Below are 22,523 nucleotides of genomic sequence, written 5' to 3' on the forward strand. Positions count from 1 at the left end.
ACTCCACACAGCCAGTCGACTGAGTCGGGAATTGAACCCGGGTCTCAGGTGCTGTGAGGCAGCAGTGCTAACCACTGTGCCACCGTGCTGCCTGGCAGGGGGAAATGCTTCTATGTTATCTGGACACAATGTTCAGTCCATCGTGGTTGGTCAAGCAGGAATTTTGCGAGTGCTTTTGGAGGTTCTTCAAGAAGGACGCGAGCATTTGGTCAAGAGTCATCACCATTGAATTTGAAATGCTGCAAAGGCATTGCTGTTGACATTTCTCTTGTACCTTCAGTGACACACAGCCAACGTTTCACTGCATTTCAGGACTGTGTGGTAATGTGAACATTTAGGACTTCTGATTTTGTGGTCAAACGCTTGCTGGAGTAGTTTGTAAACAGGCTGATTTATTGCTGCTGACCTCATCAATGGTGACCTTTTGATTTAGGTCACTGCCAAAGTCTAGAAAGTGCTCAGCGTTTTCCAGAGTCTCCTTGAATATCTATGGGAGGTGAATATTTGGCTGAACATGTCTGGAGTGATATCAGTTTTGTTTTGGTAACATTCCAGGACAGATCAAGTCTCCCATGTAGAATTGAATAGCTTGGTGAGGCTTGTAAATGAGGTGCAGAGTAGACAACAAGATTTGCACTTTCAGTTCATGTAAAGGTTAAGCAACCATAAACCCAGTGAACCATAGGGCTGTGTTGTCATTAGAGGCTGGGTTGGTGGTGGATTAACCTGAGGGTCACCACACCTCCCAAGCAAAGGAGCGGTTGAGAAAGTGGGACCTTAACAGTAACCTTAGCTATTAGTATCATTCTGCATCGCCACTTGCCCAGCCAACTGAACTAATCAACCCCACTGTAGGTCATGTAGTGGTCAATTTAGTTTTAGCATAGCAGCAACTGAGGTTAGTTTTCCATCTAATCAGTAATCAAAGCTGACACCAGAGTTTTAGAGGAATTGATAGTTACTGTCAGGTAGATTGACACCAGCCCAGTGGAACCATCAGAAGTAATGATCTTGGAGTATCTAGATTTAATGTTAAAGGAAAATAAATCCAGATTATGGTACATTTGAGGGGAATAGAAAAGATTAACAAGGAGATGGCACAACTACAGTGAGGGATATCTTCAATAGAACGGCTTGATGTAAATGATTTAATGTGGTGGGAGGTCAGAACTTTATGACTTGTGACATGATTAGAAATGTATTCCCAATCTCCATATTGTAGAAAGAAAATAGTAGAGAAAAACAGGAATACCAACATTATTATTCTGGAATGTTTGGATGAAACATGGAGGGGGAAAAAAACAGAACCACTGAAAAGATGAGCAGGACTCCTTACCCAATCAGAAAATGGGTAAACTGGCAAAAACGGAGACTTTGAGTCAGGGAAAAGTTTGCATTTGAGCCAAACTTGGCCAGGAATGTAGTTTGTCATGAAGTTTCAGATCTAACCACCAAGGAGGAAAATGTCAGCGCAAAAATTAAGAAATCTGAATGAAAGATTTTCAGAAAGATGAGTGAGCTATGTAAGATGAAGTGGATAAAGAATTTTGACACACATGATTCGAACACTTTAAAAAGCAGCAAGTATAGTAATTTTTTTCTTAAAGGAGCTAATTTTGATAATTCTAAGTGGGAAAATATTATGATATTTTAAAGGGTGAAATGATCATCTATTTGCATCAAGATTAAAATGTTAGAAATAACTAATGTTGATTTATAGAGCAACGATCATGTTTGGTAAACCTCAAATCTTTGAGGAACTAACAACGTTAGAGAAGTAGGGGAAAGTGAGGAAGGGGGTCAAGTTGGGGGGAGGGGGGTGGTGTGGATGAGCAAATGGAGTAAGCAGTAGACTGGTGTTCAGCAACACCCCATTCCTGATGCATGTCCTTCAAGTAAGCATGGACTGCCTTTGACCCTGCAAGCAACATGCTGGTGATATGAGGTCCTTAAATGATATTGTCACTTAAACTCCAGTTGGCCTAAGGTGGGAAGGTTCTCCACATGTTGTCCCAACACTGAATTAATTGGGGTGGAGGCAAGAAGACTGTGGGATCCCCACTTCCACCAACCCTCACTGTTGGACTCCACGCTGTAAGTAGGATTTTTGATGCTTTTGAAAGGGTGCAGCAAACTTGGTCTGCTGCCTTCATGGTGAGGCAATACTAATACAAAGGGAGAGTAGGAAACTGGATATTTCCTCTGAACAATGCAGATTACAATTTCTTCAAGTACACACATGAGACTGTGGTTTCACTCCAGGGTTAAATTTGTAGGCAGCAACCTCCTCACTGTTGAGGATGGGATTGGATATTTGAGTGAAGGTGACAAGGGAACTGGACGGATGCATGTGATTATAGACTATTTGCTCCCATGGAGAGTGTACAGAAACGCAAACTGCACGGAATGAATGGCTTCTCTTTGTTTTAATTGTTATGTATTTTTGTGTAATATTATCACATTGCCCAATTGTTACTGACTAGGTTATGTAGGCTTTGCAATGTATCTACAGAAGTGAGCTCTTATTTCAAATGAGAGCTGTTCCAACCAACAATAGAGGCAAAAAACAAACAGTACTGATCTCTAGGATTTAGTTGGACTCCAACATAATCACGGCCCGCTGGTATCTTAATGACAGGTTACTGCACTAATTTAAATTTCCAGGACACTCAGCTTACACTCAACAAGAATATTAAAATCAAAAGTCCCTAATGTTGAGGCTCCTGTTGCATGTAGTTCCCCAAACTGGTGGCCATCAGACTTGCAAGCCAGTCCACAACTATCCTTCTATTTCCAACAAACTTGCTTCCCAACTTTTCCACTCCTTGTCTGGTCTGTCTCCAGCATTCCACTCCTACATTTACACACTTTGATGTCCATATGGCTCTCTTCTCCCCTCTCCCAAACTCCTCTATCTACTACCTTGATATTTTGATTTTCAGATGGCTCAACTACCAGTTCATGGTCCCTGCACTTTCAAAGAGGTATTATGCAACCTCCCCTCCACAAAACTCTGTTGAACATCCACGCTGGAATTCTTTACCCGAAAGAACAGTGGAAGTTGGGACAGTGAATTTATTTGAGGCTAGTTTAGACATCTCTTTGATAAGAGAGTCAAGGTTATGTGAGGATGGGATGTGGAGAGTGATAGGGCAGAGAGGAAAGTGAAGTTAAGGCCACAGCCAGATCACCTGACTTGAATTATTGAATCACAGTGAACTTTTGTCATGATTTTCTTGTCTGTTCTTGACATCAGTTGGGAATGGAGAACGATTTGCTGTATAAAGTAAAAACCTCTTATTTGTTTTTAAGAAGAGTCCCAGAGGCACTCAATATTGTCTGAAAATACTTCTCACTTCAGACTTGAATGGATGACCCCCCCCCCCGCAGTCTTTACACAGTGCTGTTGCTCTTTAGTAGCATAATTTGCAGGCATTGGCTCAGCTTTCATATGCATGCTGCTGTCATTCATTCCAGTTTGACCCCTATCGAGAGTAACTTGGTTCAGTTACAGGAATTCCTCAGAACATGTTTCAGTCCAACCAGTGGAGGAAACCTCATGAACACCAACTGAGCTAGTTTTGAACTCTGCATTTCAAGAAGGATATTGTGGCAAGAGAGATATGGGGTGGATACACTAAGTTGCTGCCTGCTGTGAGAAATGAATATATTGAGTGTCTTGGAAAAATGAAACTCCTTTAGATTGAAATAGAAATTGGACATTGGATAAGTATTTAAAAGTGCGCAGGGATGACTGGACAGAAAAAGATGGAAAATTATCTCACCAAGCTTTAGTCATCTGACCAAATATCTCTGTGACCCAGTGTCACCTTTTATGTTTATAATGCTTCTGTAAAGTGCCTTTGGGTATTTTAAGTTAAAGGCATTGGTGTGGATCTTTGGAGTCAGACAAGGTCCCAGAGGACTGGAAAATGGATAATGTAACACCCCTGTTTAAGAAGGGAGGGAGTAGACCGGCAGGAGGCCGGAAGAACACAGCAAGTCAGGTAGCATCTTGGGACGGAGGCAGAAGACTGGAAATTATAGGCCGGTTAGCCTGACTTTGGTCATTGGTAAGATTTGAGTCTATTATGGATGAGTTTGCAGAGTACTTGAAAGTGTCTGGTGAAATGGGGCTGAGTCAGCATGGCTTTGCTAAGGGGAGGTCATGCTGACAAATCTGTTTGAATTCTTTTGAGGAGGTAACAAGCAATTTCGACAAAGAAGAGCCAATGCACATAATCTATTTGGATTTACAGAAGACGGTGGGCGGCACGGTGGCACAGTGGTTAGCACTGCTGTCTCACAGCGCCTGAGACCCGGGTTCAATTCCCGACTCAGGCGACTGACTGTGTGGAGTTTGCACGTTCTCCCCGTGTCTGCGTGGGTTTCCTCCGGGTGCTCCGGTTTCCTCCCACAGTCCAAAGATGTGCGGGTCAGGTGAATTGGCCATGCTAAATTGCCCGTAGTGTTAGGTAAGGGGTAAATGTAGGGGTATGGGTGGGTTGTGCTTTGGCGGGTTGGTGTGGACTTGTTGGGCCGAAGGGCCTGTTTCCACACTGTATGTAATCTAATCTAATCAAGACATTTGACAAGGTGCCTGACAGACTGCTCAATAAGATAAAAGCTTGTGGTGTCAATGGACTGCATTGTTTAGAGGATTTGACTGACAGGCAGAGTGGAGAGAAGTGTCTTTTTTTTTCAGAATGGCTGTGGTGACAAGTGGAGTTCTAGGCGTCCATATTGGGGCCACAACTGTTCATGTTATGCATTAATGATCTGGACGAAGGAGCTGAGAGCATTAAGTTTGCAGCGGATGTAAAGATATCTGGAGAAACAGATACTGTTGAGGAAGTGGGGAGACTGTAGCAGGACTTGAACAAGCAAGGAGAGTGGGGCAAGGATGTTTCCGACGGAATACAATGTGGGAAAGTGTGAGGTTATGCACTTTGGAAAGAATGGAGGTGTAGACTATTTTCTAAACAAGGGAAGGCTTTGGAAATCTAAAGCGTAAAACGGCATTTGAAGTCCTAGTTCAGGTTAATGTGCATGTTTATTTGGCAGTTCCTTTAGATTGAAATAACAATTGGACATTGGATAAGTATTTAAAAGTGCACAAGGATGACTGGACAGAAAAAGATGGAAAATTATCTCACCAAGCTTTAGTCATCTGATAAAATATCTCTGGAAGGCAAATGCAATGACAGTATTCATTTCAAGAGGGCTAGAATACAAGAGCAACAACATACAGCCATAGCAGTGTAAGGCTATAGTCAGACCACGTTTGGAATATTATTTTGGGCCCCATACCTGAGGAAGATTGCACTGACGTTGGAGGACGCCCAGAGGAAGCTCTCAGAAATGATCCTGGGGATGAAAGGCTCGTTATACAAGGAGTGGTTGAGTATTCTGAGTCTGTGCTATGGAGTTTGAAAGGGTGAGGGGGGAGTTTCATTGAAACCTACAGAATGCTGAGATAACTCCATGTCCACTCTATTCCAGATGCTTCCACTAATAGGAGGACACCAGGGCACAGCCTCAGAGTGAAGGGATATCCCTCTTAGAGCTGAGTTGAGGAATTTCTTCAGCCAGAGGGTGGTGAATCTGTGGAACTCATTGCCTTCCAGAGTGCTGTGGAGGACAAGTCATTGCATGAGTTTATTTAAGATACAGGTCCTTGATTAGTAAGGGGCTCAAAGGGTTACAGGGTGAAGACAGGAGAATAGGATTGGGAAACATTAGCCTTGATGGGCTGAATAGCCGAATTCTGCTCCAATGTCTTCTGGACTTAATTGTAGCACAGATCATGCCTCAATTTAAGGATAAACGTTGTAGGTGACTGAAGGTACAGAGCATGAACAATTGGCCACGTAAGATTGGGTCATCTGTGTGGACCTCTGTAATCTCCACCAGATTCTGGTAACTCCTCAGCGCTAAACTCAATGATCGATTCTAATCCTTCTTCATGTGCAACCTCTCTATGACATCATGTCTACCTATACCTGTAGCTGTCTGCAGTTCACATTCTGAACTCTTTAGACAGTGAGCTCTCAAGCATCCTCCACTTCCTTGGCATAGCTGCAAACCGTACAGCATTCAGAAATCTAGACTCTTTAAATCTGACAATACCTTCCCTAGAGCTCTCCAATTCTAACTCTTTGTTTAAGATGCTCTTTAAACAATCTTTGACCAACTTTTTAGTCACTGTTGTAGGGAGATTTTAAAGGGGAGTCTTTGTTCAGAGTCCAGCATAAATCTATCTTTATTCAATGCTCCTTATCACACAGGTTGGAAGAGGTCACTGGAAACAGACTCCAAGACACTTCCCCTCTCCCAATAAGGCACAGGATATTTAGATGTTCCACATTACAATGGTTACATGCAACATTGACATCAGCGCTTGCCACCTCCCCTCTGACTGTTATGCCCCTCCCCGGATGTTTGCCAGCTGCATCATACTCAGTGTGTGCTGTTTGGTACCCTGTGAAACTGCGGTTGTTTATTTTCCCAAGGTCATAATGTTTTGAAATTGCACCCCCCTTTTGGTGTCCTTTCACGTGGTTATCTGTTTATATCCTCAGTTTATGTTGTTTGGTGTTTATACTATTCATTCTTTAATCCTCTCTTGGTGACGGGATGGGGACCTCTCTCTACAGCCATTTATCTAAAGGATGTTAGTTAGTTGCACTTGTAATTTCAGTAAACCTACATATATAATCTGTAATGGCACTTACTTAAACCTTTTGATTATGGTGGGAACAGACTTTCCTTTCTACGTTTTACTAAGTAACAAGTTTGCTCTTTCCCAGTAAGATTTCTTTGAAGCGCATCATTTATCTTATCTGGTCGTTATGAGTATGAAGGCCATGATTCTGACTGGAAATTGCTGCCTCAAATCTCTTCACCCACGGGCAACTCTGACAGTCACCCACCTTTGGCTTGGTGTCTTTTTTTTCTTATTAAATCGGTTTGTTATATCCCTCAAGCTACCTGGGATACCTTCTAGTGTTAGAAACTTTTTAAAAAAAAATTGTTTATAATTTTTGGAACTTGGATTTTAAAGATGTGTTTTTGATTCAGTTCAGAGGTAATTGTTTATTTTTAAAGGTCAGAAAGGCTTTTGGAGCATTGACCTAAATACATAATGTTTAAGAAAACCTGCAATTCAGTCAGGATAACAGTCAGGTTTTAATTGATGGAATGTTTACACTGCTGAGTTTATGACACATTTGGGGTGGGGGGGGTTTAAAAACAGATTGCAGACATTATTGTGGGTTTTGACTTCAGAAGAATTGGACGTTCACTTGAGAAGGGAGAACTTTTTTTTTTACCCAGCTGATGAATCAAGTTTTCGGTTCAGGTCCTTCCACGAAAAAACATTTAGTTTGTGAAGTCTCCGAGCTGAGGGAGTTTATGTACAAGTTTCAAGGTGTCAGAACTGAAAAATGATTTGTGCCTGCAGTCCAAGAAAGAGAATTGGAACAAAATCTTAAAACTGCCTCTGATCTGAGAGAAAACTGGGTTGTCAGTTAAGAAAGAAATGAGTTGCAAAAAGTGTAATACTTCTGTGGAAGTTGAGTAGCTAACAGTTGCTGATAAACAGTAACAAAGTTTCAACCTGTGTTAAGGTCTTTCTAAACTGTCTTTACGTCATGATTTTTTTTTTCTTTTTTGCCCAATAAACTTGTGTTCTTTTGTTTCTAAAGAAATTGGCAGCCTTATTTGAATATGTTTGTCATTAACCACTATGATAAGCAACTGCAAAAGTTAAACGATTGATCCATCAAACCAGGTTTACTATGGGATGTGACCTGTCCAGTATTAATATCAGTGGGAATTATAGCATTATGTAAATAAATACAAGATGTATTTGGTAAGTCCTAGTTCAGGCTGGATCATTTGTGTGTTTTTATCATGTAACTGTTTTCAGCTTTGACTCCCTGCCACAAGATCAAGAGCTGAGACATTGGCTAATATCTGTTTAGTGCTTCACAAGGTTCATTTCCAAGAGTAAAGCAGCCCGAATCAAACTACATCAGGATTCAAGTAGTGTTCAGTTTCCATTGATCCTTGGCAGGTAACAATGGCAATATGTAAATGCCAGCAATTTGAACAAGACATCTTGATCAAGATCCCCAGTCTTAAGATATTGCTCACTGGGTTTCCTGCAGATTGGGATTATTGTTAGTCAATGGTATAAGCTAGCTAACCAATCAGTATAACCATGGTGACAAGAGCAGGGTAGAAGTACAGAACCTTGAAATGAATGGTTCATTTCCTGACTCCTCTTAAGACTGCACATCCTCTACAATGCTCATGCTAGCAATCTGCTGGAGAATGCTTTCCTAGAAGGATGAAGCCACAACAACACTCAAAGTACAGGACCAGTTTTCCTTATTACTGTTAGTGCCATCACCGAACATGGCATCCATTCCCTCCAACACTGGCACCCGTGGCTGCACCATATACTAACAACAGGACGCACTGCTTTAAAAATGGGAACTTCTCACCCATTCAACCCTTACCCATGCGAACAAAGACAGTGGCCTATAAGGAAAATCATCAAGTCGAACTCTTCCATGACTTGGATGGATATTACTGTTTGCATTTAATGTGCCCCAGAATTTTGTAATTCCTGACTGAGCACGTTTTTGTGGAACACCAGGAAAAGGGTTGTATTAACTCCAAAGGATGAAGTTCCCCAACTCATCATAAGGATGGCTAATAAATTACAATGTTCTCCGTATCACAGTCTGGATCCTTCTCATGCGTTACACTGAGCGAAGCTTACGCATGGTGGCATATCTTCAGAAAAGTGGCTAGATTGGATTTTGAGCTCCCAAAATATTTATGTGGAGGATGGAGAGCAAGGCAGAGTCATGCTTGTGTCTGCTTTCGGTCCGATGTACCCTGGCCGCGTTCAAAATTCGATCCTGGTGCAAATTCTGGCTACTCTTCTGTTTTTGCAATGGCCTTTTGGACTAGTGGGAAAGCCAAGTGCCGCCTCTGGATGGGTGATCGGTAACCTAGAGCAGTCCCATCCATCTACTAGATACCCCCGACTCTTCCAACAAGACCAGCCAGCCTGTATAAAACAGGTGTCTAAGTTATTTACTCCAGTCCCTATCCCGCTGCGATATATTGTGCACGGAACTACAAACTCCACCCCTGCTAAGACAGGCAGATTGAAACCCAGTCGAGAGTGTGGTGCTGGAAAAGCACAGCAGTTCAGGCAGCATCCGTGGAACAGTGGAATCAATGTTTCGGGCATAAGCCTTTCATCAGGAATTAAGGGCTTATGCCCGAAATGTCAATTCTCCTGAAACCCTGGTCAACTGAGGAGAGGAGAAATTCTGATCTCATAAATACCCAAAATCAGTCCAAGAGATTGCTATTACAAGGAGCAATCTTTCATGAGATGATGTTTTCTCCACCTCTCATGATGGGCTTTTAGTGAGACTACATTGAGTACAGTGTACAGTTTTGGTCACCTTGCAATTTTATGTTTACATTTTTTAAAAACGTATTAGAAGCTGTACAGGTTCATTTGACTGGATTATCTTGTGGAAAGCTTGTGGTTTGGGTCTGTGAGCATTGAAGTAGGGAAGGATGAGGTGGGAACTTGCTGAGATACAGGAGCCTGAGGTGGTGGAGGTGAGTAGATACTGACAGGGTGTTTCCTTGGAGGCAGGAGGGGGTGGGGTGGTTGGGAGAGAGCAAATCTAGAATGAGAGAGAGCACAGTGTAAAAATTAGTCTCTCATTTGAGGGGACGGATGGAAAAGTGTTATAGTCATAATCAGATCAGTTGTGACCTTTTATCAATCAGTTGAAAAGAGTTGCAATAGAAGTGTTTAAAATCACAAGTTTGATTTTATTATTGTCACATCTACCACCATACAGCGAAATGTACAATTTTGCATGCTAACCATACAAATCATACATCACAAGAATGCAGAATATTTCCCCAGTGTAGGGAATTAATCTAATCTAATCATACAGTCTTACAGCTACAGAGAAGGTGCTGAAGAAGATCAGCTCTAATATTGAGAGTTCATAAGTCTGATAACAGCAGAGAAGAAGCTGTTCTTGAATCTTGGTGCACGTTTTCAAGCTTTTGTATCTTCTTAATGGGAGAGGGTGGAAGAGGGTATAACCTGGGTGGGAGGGATCTTTCATTATGTTGGCTGCATTCCTGAGCAAGTGGGAAATATCGACTGAGTCCCTGTAAAGAAGGCTAGTTTGTGATGGACTGGGCTGTGTTCACAACTCTAATGTCTCCTGATAGAAAGAATCCTTGGCACACCTATAAAAAGTGAGTAGGCAGAAGTCCATCCCATGGGCAGAAGGATCCGGAACCAAAAGCGCAGGTTTAAGGCAACCGACAAAAGAATCGATGTGAAGAAAAATGTTTTACTTAAAATACAGCAAGTGGTCAGGATCTGGGATGTGCTGCCTGAGGATAAGTTGGAGGCAGATTTAGTCACTGCGTTTGAAAGGATGTTGGACCTTCTATCAGAAGAATAAAAGTTAATGAACTGCAGGAATGCGGTAGAACTTGGCAAATTGTTTGCTTTTGCTGGGAGCTAACACAGGGTGGAACGAGTGGTCGCCTCTTGTGCTTTTTAACCATGCCAAATTTCTATCAGACCTTGAGACTGTGCCCAGCCCACTCTCCAGAACTGGTTCTCCAACTTTCTAGGTGTCCCTGCATCGTAATACTTCCAGAAGACCCCACTGGCTGTGTAAAGACATCTTTTTGGGGGGAACCTCAAAATTCTAATGGAAATGTGAGCCTTGGTTCCCCTTTTCTCTCTTTTAGTAAGATTTGGGATATGCCAGGTCAAGGAGTCCGAAGTCTGAAACCCGCCCCTTTTTGTTAAGAAAACACGGAGCTCTAGAGGGAATCTAAAACCCTCCCACAGACTCTCAGTGGCTCTCGCTAGCAACCTGCGGCGAGGTTTCAAGATTCAGTCTATACCAAACTTCGAGGCGGAAGGAAGAGACTGGCCGCTCTTTGTGTACATTGCGTTTGGTTTAGCAATAACGGCAAATTATATCGATTTTGTTAAAAAAAATGCAATGCATTCGCAAGCCCAGGAAAACCGAGCAGGAGGATGAGCGGCTGCGAGAGGCGACTGACAAGGAGGTCCGAGCCAACCTGAGCCGGCTCGGTAAGAGTTATCCCGCCCTGGGGGGTGAGGGGAGACAGGGGGCTTGGCTTTGTCAGTGCGGGAGAATCTGTCTGTCTGTGTGTCTCTCTCTCTGCTGACAGACTCTCACAGCTGCTGGTAAAGGAAGTGCCAGCAAGCACCCACTTACACACACTCACTCTCTGCCTCTATCCCACCCAACACTGCCTGCAGTGTCCGAGTCTAGCCCAGGCAAGTTCAGCCGAAAGCTTGCAAGCTTTCAATCAAGCGAAAAAAAATTAACACCACCACTCTGGTGCGAATTTCTTCTAAAATTCCCCTTTCAGGTCTTCCTCTCTCTTCCTTCGTGTGTGTGTGTCTCTCTCTCTCTCTACATGCCCTACCCCCTCTTTTTTTTAGTTTGAAGTTCTCTATCTTTCCTCCCACTCAGGTGTTACCACTCCCTCCCTCTCCTTCCCTCAGCTCTGAGTAATCTTGCTTCTGTTCTGAGCTGGTGGCGGTATTGTTTACACTAATGCTGTGTGGGGTTTTGCCTTTTGATAGGATATCCTGTTGCAATCTGTCTCTGGTGTATGCCATGGCCTGATTTATGTCTTTATTTCGGTTACCATTTTAAGTTCTACCCTATTTAATTTCCTTCTCTGCTGCCCCTCTAAACCAATTGTACGTTTGCCTTTTTACATTCGTATTCCAAGCCAAGTGCCTCAGAACAAATTTGCACGGGGCGGATTTGGGGGTTGGCAGCGGGCAGGAAACCGAGGGGAATTGGAAAGTTTGGGTGGTGGGAGGCGGAGTGAGGAAGAGAGAAAGATTGACGTGAGGGATGTAACCTAGCTAATGACCCAGAGATTAAGTTGGAATGCTTGCAATGAAAATTTTGAGCATTTCAATTCTGTTCTGACCAAAAGGAAAATAAATTATTGTAAAATAATTTATTAGCGATCCTGTCTATAATTTGCAAAACTCAATCATTTCTAAATTCTTTGGGGGGGAAGGAAGTTGCCACTTTCACCTCTGTTTAGCCTGTGTGGGTCCCATTCTCACAGACTTGTTGACTCTCAACTAGTCTGTGATTGAGCTGCTGGAAATTGGGATGGTGGGATCAAATTATTGGGTAGCAAATTCCTTAGACTGGTGGAGGGTATATCACTGTCACGCACAGAAGGTGTTTTTACGTGGTTTAAAAATCACACAACACTAAGGTTATTTTCCAACAGGTTTAATTGGAAGCACAGTAGCCTTTGGAGCACTGTTCCTTCATCATGTCATCGTGAAGGATGAAGGAGCAGCGCTCTGAAAGCCAATGCTTCTAATTAAATCTGTTAGACTATAACCTGGTGTTGTGATTTTTAACTTTGTCCGCCCCAGTCCAACACCGGCATCTTCAAATCATGTTTTTATGTGGTCATAGTGGAGGTTGCCTTGTGTGTGGTGAATAATGAGGCAATTGTACATGCTTCTGTGGGGGCAGAGTACTAAGAAGACCATCGACACAGCAGCATCCAAGCAGACAAGGACATTTTCTTGAGTGCTTTTTGTGTGGCATAGTCTCTTCCTGGAGAGAGAATTGAATACTTCTTTTTGAAGACTCTAGCCATATATGTCTTAATTGTCAAGAGAGTCAAGGGCACACTGGAAAGTAGATATGAAGCCACAATCTAACCAATTTTATCAAATGGTGAACAGGGTCTGAGGGACTGAATGGCCTACAGCTCCTAGCTCATGTTTGTTAGGGATATAACAGACAATCGGAGGTTGGAAACATGTTGAGGAGAGGCAGCAATCTCTGGGTGCAGTCACACAGGATGTCACTGGAGACTTTGCCCAGGGTGTTTCTGACTAATTGGGTTTGGCAGGAATTATGTTTTCAGAACTGGCAGTTTTAACACATCAGTAATATTCCATGGAATAAATTTTATGACATTTTGTTACTAATCCCTAATTGTCCTTGAACTACGTGGGTTGCTAGGCCATTTGAAAGCATTACTGTGGGGTCAGGGGTCATATTGGCCAGGTCAGGCAAAGGTGACAGATTTCCCAGCAAATAGCAATATTGTCAGGGTCTGTTAATTCCAGATTTTTAAAATTGATTTTTACTGTGGTGAGGTTTGAATCCATTCCCTAGAGTTTTACATTTGCTAGTCCAGTGATAGTACAGCTACTATATCAAGTCAAATTTTGTAACTACTTTTTCTAATTCACTGCAGAAATTATCATAAATTTGCATTTTTATTTCTCCTGTCTCACCATAAAAAAAATCTCTCACACAATGGGTTCCTGTTGACTGTTACACAGCAGTGATTTTTTTTTCACCTTAGCAGTCGATTTTAGTTTCTTCCTGGTTAGGAGACGCATAAGTACAACAGGCTTGTAATTGCTGTGTTCGTACCTTCTTTTGAAAAAGAGTATAACATGTGAAACATCCCTGATCTGAGAAGGTGGTGTCAGTCCTGCACTTCAAAATCTGATGGTTTCTTTTTGTGGTGGACAACGCTGGGCTAAATTTTGGCACCTTTCTAGATCAGGGATCAATGCACTGCCAACCAGAGCCACTTGCCTAAGAAGAAAGCAGTAAGGTCACAAAAGCCAACGCCTAAGTTTTATAATTTGCTAGTGCTTGGGAGGATTAGTGCCCCACCCAGCACAACAAAAATAACCAGATGCTAGAAATCTCACTTGCCCATGTCAGTAGCATGCAAAGATATTCAACAATAATCCAAACTTCACCAGCCAATGGTAACAAGTTTGTTGGAGAAAAAAAACTCGGTTGTGTGCAATGCCTTTCTTAGGTCCGAACTGAGTTGAAGTCATTGTTGTGCAGAAAGCAGTAATGTTATGATCCTAGTGGCTATTACTATTGAACATGCTATTGATTCCAAAATCCAGTCTGGCTAGATAACTACGTAAAAACACACATTTAACATGGTGATCAAGTTTGAATGCATGTACGAATAGATTCAAAAACAACTTCTCAGCTGTTATCAGATTTTTGAACAGACCTCTCGGATGTTAAATCTTGTCTCTTGCTGCACCATCTCTCTCTGCCTGTTAACACTATTTTGCACCCTGTTCTGCCACGCTGATGCACTTTATATGGTACAATCTGCCTGTATAGCACACAAACAACTCTTTTTACTGTATCTTGCTACACGTGACAACAATCAATTGTCTTTCAGTGAAACCTAAGCACACACAAGGCTGCAGATTTGGAGTGAACAATAAAACAAGCGTATTACACCAAAGAAAAGAAATGAGTAAACCAAGCCATCTGAATATAATTTCTCTCATTGGAACCTATTGGAGAAGATTCTGAAAGAGAATTAATCTCAATTTGGAGAAGCAAGGTTTGATCAGGAGTCATTAGAATGGCTGTGTCAGGGGGAGGTCATGTCGAACACATCAGGTTTAATTTTTCGAAGAGGTGACCAAATGCGTAGGGCAGTGTAGTTGATATGGATTTCAGCAAAGCCTTTGACAAAGTTTCACATGGGAGACTTTTTAAAGAAGGTAAAAACACCTGGGATGTGGGGGTTACTTGACAATGGATCCAAAATTGGCTTGTTGGTAATAGCAGGCTGTTTGTGTGAATAGAGGCCATTGCCAAGTGGCATACAACAGGGAATGGTGCCGGGTGCCTCATTGTTTGTAATGTAAGTGTAGGATGTAGATGCGAATGTGGGACGATGACCAGGAAGTAAGTGAATGACATCAAGATTGGCCAAGTGATTGACAGTGAGGTAGAAGGTCTGAGTTTATTGGAGGATATCAACTAGTTAGATCAGCGACACATGGAATTTAAATTTGATAGGTGTAACATGATTTACTTTGAAGGAAGTAACAAGACGAGAGAGTACTTGAATGGCAGGATATGAGGAAGCTCAGAGGAACAGAGGGATCTTGGAGTGCTTGAAGGTGGCAGGGTAGGTTCATAGGATAGTTAAGGAATACGGGACACTTGTCTTTATCAGTCAAGGCGCAGATTATAAGAGCAAGGAGGTTAAGTTAGGGCTGTACAATAGGTCACTATTGGAGTACTGTGTGCACATCTGGTCACTACTCTAGATACAGTTGTACTGGGGGGGGGGGGGCGCGCAGAGAAAATTCACCATGGTGGAGCCGTTTCAGCTATAAAGAGAGGCTGATTTAAGCTTAGGTTGTTTTGTATGGAGCAGAAAAAACTGTGCGGGGGAGGGGTAGGTGGAGTGCCTCATAGTGGTATATACCTGTATATGATGGAGGGGCATGGACAGGGTAGATACAATGCCACTTCTCATTTGAAAGGTCAATAACAAGTGGGAATAATTTTAAGGTAAAAGGCAGAGAGGAGTTAAGGAAAATTATTTGCATCCAAAAGTTGGTGGGGATTTGGAATGCACTGCTTGGAAGGGTAGTTGAGGCTATAAACCTTACCTTCCTAACAAGTACTTGGGTAAACACTTGAAATGGACTGTATGACCTCTTCACTGTATAATTCTACGATTATTCTAAAGATTGCGAAACCAAAATTCCTTATTGCTGTATAAGCCAGACAAATTTCATTTTTACTATCAAATCTCTAAGTTGACTTTTAACTGCTTCTGGTGCTGAGAGCTGGGAACTTTGTTTCTTTGACACTCCCAACTGAGGTCTTGGACTTTCTTGGCTTCAAATAACCAATGTAGGTTTCTAACCAAACATTCCTGGTCTGAAACTTTATATAAACTAAGGTTTCAATAAAGTAACTACTTTAACTATTCTGAACGATGTTTTCTAAGAGAAACTAATATTTCTCCTCCTTCACACCATCCAAAAAACATTAAAACTCTGAATTCTTGAAGGTAATGGAGCAAAGACTGATGTAGTGGACTGTTTGTTCAGCTTTCTCCTAAAGTCTAAGCTAAATATGATCCTTCACTATTTTTAAACTCAAAAACAAGCTAATGTCTTGAAATGTAAAACCCCGCAATATAAACTTATCAGTTTTTCAAGAGTTAATTCAGACACCCACTTTCTGACACCAAATCAGAAATTGCTGGAAAAACTCCACAGGTCTGGTGGTATCTGTGGCAAGAAAGCAGCGTTGAATGTTTCTGATTTATTGACCTTTTCTTCAGAACTGCTTTCTGACATATACTGTTTTTAAAATCATACTGTAAAAACTGATTTTAGTTGATATTTAACTGCCTTCAAAAAAGACATTTGCTGCTAGTTTAAAATCCAAACGTTTATTTCTGTAAAGATATTAATATGTACATCTCTCCCTTTTTTAATAGTCAGTTCGCAAACAGCAGTATTACACACATGCCAATATGATATAAAAACAACCAAATGTTGGCGAGGGGACTTGATACTGACTGGGTCATCAGGGAGAATTACTTTTGCCTCTCACCGAACAGAGGCTGTGGAAACTTCTTACATCCACCTGAGGGGGCAAACTGGACCACTAGGTAATCTGGTGAAAGGCTGTCCCCCAAATAATGAAGCATCATCTGTAGTTCCCAAGGGAATATCTTCTAGCTGGACTATGATACTTACATTGAGTAAATAAACTAGGCATGGACATATGTTGTGGCCATCATGGAGATTTGGAGATCACATGGGCCGGGATGGTTGTCGGATATTTCGGGGTTTAGATGTCCCTGAAGGAATGTGGGGGGGGGGGGGGGGTGGGTGGAGGAGTGGTATTGCTAATTAGAGATAGTATCACCGCTTCAGAAAGGGTGGTCGTCGAGGAGGGTTTGTCCACTGAGTCAGTACCTGCTCTCTCTCTTTTTTCCCCCCCCCCCCCCCCCCCCCAGTAGCAATGGAGACACTAAGAGCAGATTGGGAGGCAGATTTTGGAAAGGCAAAGAAGTAACAGGGTTGTTGTCATGGGTGACTTCGACTTCCCTAATAATGATTGGAGCCTACTTAGTCCAAATAGTTTGGATGGAGTAGTTGTTGTCAGGTGTCCAGGAAGGGTTCCTGACTTGATATGTACATAGACCAACTAGAGGGGAGGCCATATTGGATTTGGTGCTTGGCAACAAACCATGCCAGGTGTCGGATCTCCTCGGGAAAAGCATTTGTGATAGTGCTCACAACTCCCTGACCTTTTACTATAGTCATGTAGGGGGATAGAAGCAGACTGAATGGGCAGCTATTTAATTGGGTGAGGGGGAATTATAATGCTATTAGGCAGGAACTGGGACGTTTAAATAGGGAACAGATATTCTCAGAGGAATGCACAACAGAAATATGGAGGTTGTTTAGGAAGCACCTGCTGATAATTCTGGACAAGTTTGTTCCATTGAGGCAACAAAGGGATGGTACGTTGAAAGAACCTTGGGTAACAAGGGATGTGAAATATCTAAGCAAGAGGAAGAAGGAAGCTTACACAAGGTTGAGGGAAGGATTAGACTGGGCTTTAGAGGATTAAAAGGTAACCAGGAAGGAGCTGAAGAATGAACTTGGGAGAGCTAGTAGGGGCATGAGGAAGTTTTAGCCGGTAGGATTAAGGAAAACCCCAAGGCATTCTACACTTTTGTGAGGAACAAGAGGATGGGCCAGAGTGAGGATCAGGCCAATCAGGGACAGTGGAGTGAACTTGCACTTGGAGTCTGAGGAAGTAGGGGAGGTCCTTAATGAATACTTAGCTTCAGTATTCACTTCTGAGAGGCACCTTTGACATTTGAGGACAGCATGAAACAGACTGATCTGCTAGAACTGGTTGATGTGCTGAAACCTTTGAAAAACATAAGATAGATAAATCCCCGGGCCAGATGGGATATACCCTAGGTTACGACAGATAGTGAGGGAAGAGATTGCTGTGCCTTTGGCGATGATCCTCACTGTTTGCTGGAGTAGTACCAGATGATTGGAGGTTGGCAAATGTTATTCACTTTTTCAAGAAAAGGTATAGGACAGTCCTGGGAATTACGGACCACTTTGTATTATGTCAGTGATGGACAAAGTATTGGAGTGGATTCTGTGGCATAGGATTTAAGATTACTTGGAAAACCATACTCTGTTTAGAGATAGTCAGTCAGTGTGGCTTTGTGAGGGGCACAAGCCTTACTGAGTTCTTTGAGGATGTGACAGAATGCATTGAAGGTAGAGCAGTGGATGTGATGTATGTAGGTCTTAGGCGAAAATGAGGATTGCAGATGCTGAAGATTAGAGTCCAGATTAGAGTGGTGCTGGAAAAACACAGCAGGTCAGGCAGCATCCGAGGAGCAGGCAAATTGATGTTTTGGGCAGGAGCCTGATGAAAGGTTCCTGCTCCTCAGATGCTGCCTGATTTGCTGTGCTTTTCCAGTACCACTTTAATTTGCACATGGATTTTAGCAAGGCATTTGAAATGGTTCCCCATGGAACCTTTCAGAAGGCTCATTCAGAAAGTAAGGAGGCTTGGGATACAGGGAAACCTGTCTGTATCCAGAATTGGCGGGCCCATAGGAGACTGAGTGTGGTGGTGGTGGATTGAAGGTATTCAGCCTGGAGTTGGGTGTTCCTCAGGGATCTGTTCTGGGATCTCTGCTCTTCGTGATTTTTTTTTTATAAATGACTTGGATGAGGAAGTGGAAGGGTGGATTAGAAAGTTTGCTGATGACACGAAGGTTGGTGGAGTTGTGGATAGCGAGAGATGAACGGGATGCAGAACTGGACTCGTGGCAGATGGCGTTCAGCCTGGAAAAGTGTAAACTCTTTCTTTCACTTTGGAAAGTTGAATTTGAATGTGGAATTTAAAGGCAGGATTCTTGGCATTGTGGAGGGAAAGTGGGATATTTGGGTCCATGTCCATAGATCCCTCAAAGTTGCCACTCGGGATGATAGGGTTGTTAAGGCGTATGGTGTGTTGGCTTTCATTAGCTGGGGGATTGAGTTTAAGAGCCAGGAAGTTATGCTGCAGATCTGCAGGGCCCTGGTTAGACCACACATGGAATATTGTGTTCAGTTCTGGTTGTCTCATTGGAGTGGATAGACAGAGACTTTCTCCCTTGATAGGAATGTCTATCATGAGGGGGTCATTATTTTAAGGTGATTGGAGGAAGGTTTAGGGGAGATTTCGGAGGTAAGTTCTTTATACAGAGAGTGGTGGATACGTGGAATGCACTGCCAGCAGTGCTAGTTGAGTCGGATACATTAGGGACATTTAAGCGATTCTTGGATAGACACATGGAAGATAGGACAATGAAGGGTATGTAGGTAGTCTGATCTTAGGATAAAAGGCCAGCATAACAGAGAGGACCGAAGGGCCCGTACTGTGCTGTACTGTTCTATGGTCAGGAGTCTCCATGTATCTCCTGAAAATAGTATCAGGATTTTGTTTTAATTTTCATGTCCTCCAGGAATTAGGTGTTGGGATCTGGTCAATGATGTTTCTATATAGCACAGATGGATTGGACTGTTAGCTTGTGTGGCGCTTCGCCTGAGGTTTGTGAAGAGACTCCACATCCTACAACTGTCCAATCGGTGCTCTGACGTTGAATGACTGACTTCTTTCTCAAAGATACAAGCCATGACCAGGGAAATGGACTTCTGTTGAAGACTTCTGCCAGTCTTGCCGACCAGCCAATGGTGAAATTGTAGGATAGTTCCAGTACAGGAGATGCTGCAAAGTTAGTAAAACACAATTTACGTTTCTGGTTGTCCTTCATTTAAGCAATTTTAATTTTGTCCTCATTTATGGTTTCTAAATGGTTTCCTACCACTGAGGATAAATGAGTGGTGTGTTGTTGCTGGGATTATCCTTTGTAATGTCTTTGGAATAAGAGTACAGTTTTTTTTTGTTCTGACCTCTGGCACCATTTGAAAATCTAAGCAGGGTTGGATGATTTATGGCCTGTATCTCCATATTGTGTACTGTTCCTTCACTCTGTTTCCTTGGATGAATCCCATGCCCGTTTGATAGCCTCCATTAGCTGAGGGACATTGTTGCAATGCCAATTCAGAAAGGATTCTTGGTTGATTCCTGGGATGCAGAGATTGTACTCTGAAGAGTGAGTACAAGCCTTCACTTGCTTGAATGATGAGGTTTTTTAAACGAGTTCCTGAGGGGCTAGACAGAGTTGATGCTGAGAAGGTTGCTCTTTTGCAGGTTTCTCGAAGTAAGCAACACTCTCAGAATCAGGTGTCTCCCATTGGAGGGGAAGGATCCTCACTTATTATTTTAAGAGGGCTGATAGTCTTTGAATTTGCTTCCCCACAGAGCACTGAAGTGTGTGGGTTGAGATCATTAAAAAATGTTCAAGGGTAGAAGAAATTCTTGAATTATGGGTGGTCAAGGCTCATGGGAGGACAAGCAGGAAGTGTTGATGCCACAATCAAATCATCCATGATTGTATTATATTGCACAGCAGGCTTGAGAGGTCAAATGGCCTCTTCTTTATAGTTGCTGTATCCTTATGGTGACTGATCAACTTCAAGTTAAGCCAGCCTTTCTATAATTCCTCTATCAATTTTTGACTCATCAGCATCTCAACTGCCTTCTCTCTCACTATTACTTGACCAAATTCCTCTCCCTTTTAGTAAGAAAGATACTCAGTTAGTACTTTAGCCCTGCTTTTTGTTTGTTAGCCTAATGGCATAGCATATCCCCCCACTCAACCATCACCTCTAGCCAGGACACCAACACTGGTTCAATGGAGAGTGCAGGAGTGCTTCCCAGAAGCAGCACCTGGTATTCCTGAAAGATGCCAACCTAGTGAACTACCAAACAAGCCTACTCACACCTGTTGCAGAAGCAACAAGTGGTAGAGCTAAGTCATCTCACACAATACACCAACATCTAATCAGTAATTCACTGGAGGAGAAGGCTCCACAAATATCCCCTCAAAGATGGAAGAGCCCAATACATTGGTGCAAAAGATAAGGCTGAAGCATTCCCAGCAGTCTTCAGCAAGAAATGCCTGAGTGGGTAATCAATCTGTGTCCTCCAATGATTTCCAGCATCATAGCTACCAGTTTTTAGTCCATTCGATTCACATCACATGATATCAAGAAATGGTTGGAAGTACTGGATACTGCAAAGGCTATGGGCCCTGACAACATTCCAGCAATAGTCTGAAGATGTGCTGCAGAACTTGCTCTGCCAGCCACGCCCTTCCAGTACAATAACAGGTAGATGCCTGTGATGTAAATGTGGAAAATTGCCTAGATATGTCCTGTACCTATAGAGCAGGACAAATCCAACCTGATCAATTACCACTCCATCAATCTACTCTCTCATCAGTAAAGTGTTGGAAGGTGCCATCAGCAGTGCTATCAAGTACAATCTACTCAGTGGCAGAGTTTGGCCTCCCCCAGGGTCACTCAGCTCCTGACTTCATTACAGCTTTGGTTCAAACATGGACAAAAGAGCTGAATTCCAGAGGGGAGGGGAGAGTCACAGCCCTTGACATCAAGGCTGTATTCAACCGATTGTGGCGTCAAGGAGCCCTGGCAAAACAGGAATCAGTGGGTATCTGTGTGCAAACTCTGGTTAGAGACATACTGCATTCCTCTGTCCTTTATCAACTAAGGAGTTCTGGCTTTGTTTATCCTTCTATTCCCCATTTATTGGATGTACTTGACTATGGCTGAGCATTTTTACCTTTTTAAAAGCAGTCTAATTTTCTGTTTTGTCTGCCAATATTTTGATTTGATCAAAATGAAAGCACCAGTTAGTTATATGTCTGGTCTGATTCAGAGTGGAAGGTTTAATATGTAATTTCTATCCAATTTGCTGTAAATTATTCTAAATACTTTATCATCATTCTGGAGTCACAGCGTGGTTTGTCTTCCTGCTGGAGGTTGACCTTCTGAGTAGTGCTCAATGCAATTTTGCTCTATCTACTGTTATGTCGATCTGCCTTGTTTTATTTGTCATTGAAATTTTATTGGCTTCTATCATCAGTAAAGACAAGAATGACATTGCCAGGTCAAACTTTGAACAAGGTATGCACACTTTCCCAAGGAAGGCCTGGTGGAGGATGAATGGAAATTTTATCAGAATGTGTCTTCCTTGAGAAAGCTGGTTCTATAATTCAGCGTCTCTCTCATTGCCTGCCTCTGCAACAATATGCTCTCATCAAAGGATGCCTGAAAAAGTGTTCAGATTTTGTGTGTTTTTGTATTGCAAATGGAAATGAGTTCCTATTATGAAATTTAATACTGAAGTGTAAGTTCATACATTTTGGCAGAGATTGGAGAAATGCAATGCAAGCTGTGTCTGGGGATTTGTGTGTATTGATCCTTGGCAGTTGAGACACGTCGGATATGAAGTGGAGATGTTTATGCTGAACCTTTATATATAAAAGAAACGCACTACCTTGCTTGCTTCCTTTTCAAAGATACTTTTTAAAGCCTAGCCCCCTCACCATCTGGTCTCCATAGTGTCATTCTGCCCTCTTATGGGGAGCCTTGGGATGTT

General features: G+C 42.5%; 1 protein-coding gene across 2 annotated transcripts in view; it reads left to right on the forward strand.

Annotated features, from left to right (window-relative positions):
- The window catches only part of plcd1a (phospholipase C, delta 1a), an 85,418-nt gene that overhangs the window by 6,365 nt on the left and 56,530 nt on the right, over positions 1–22,523 (forward strand). The window contains exon 1 of one of the 2 annotated variants that reach the window (XM_060825203.1): positions 10,899–11,173. The exons of the other annotated variant lie outside the window; for it this stretch is intronic. Coding sequence (XP_060681186.1) covers positions 11,077–11,173 — 97 coding nt within the window. The 5' untranslated portion in view covers positions 10,899–11,076. Of the gene's footprint in view, positions 1–10,898; positions 11,174–22,523 lie in introns of those variants that run through there. 2 annotated transcript variants of the gene reach the window in all.

The sequence above is a fragment of the Hemiscyllium ocellatum genome, chromosome 5, assembly GCF_020745735.1.
Source record: "Hemiscyllium ocellatum isolate sHemOce1 chromosome 5, sHemOce1.pat.X.cur, whole genome shotgun sequence".
In the NCBI taxonomy this organism is placed as follows: Eukaryota; Metazoa; Chordata; class Chondrichthyes; order Orectolobiformes; family Hemiscylliidae; genus Hemiscyllium; species Hemiscyllium ocellatum.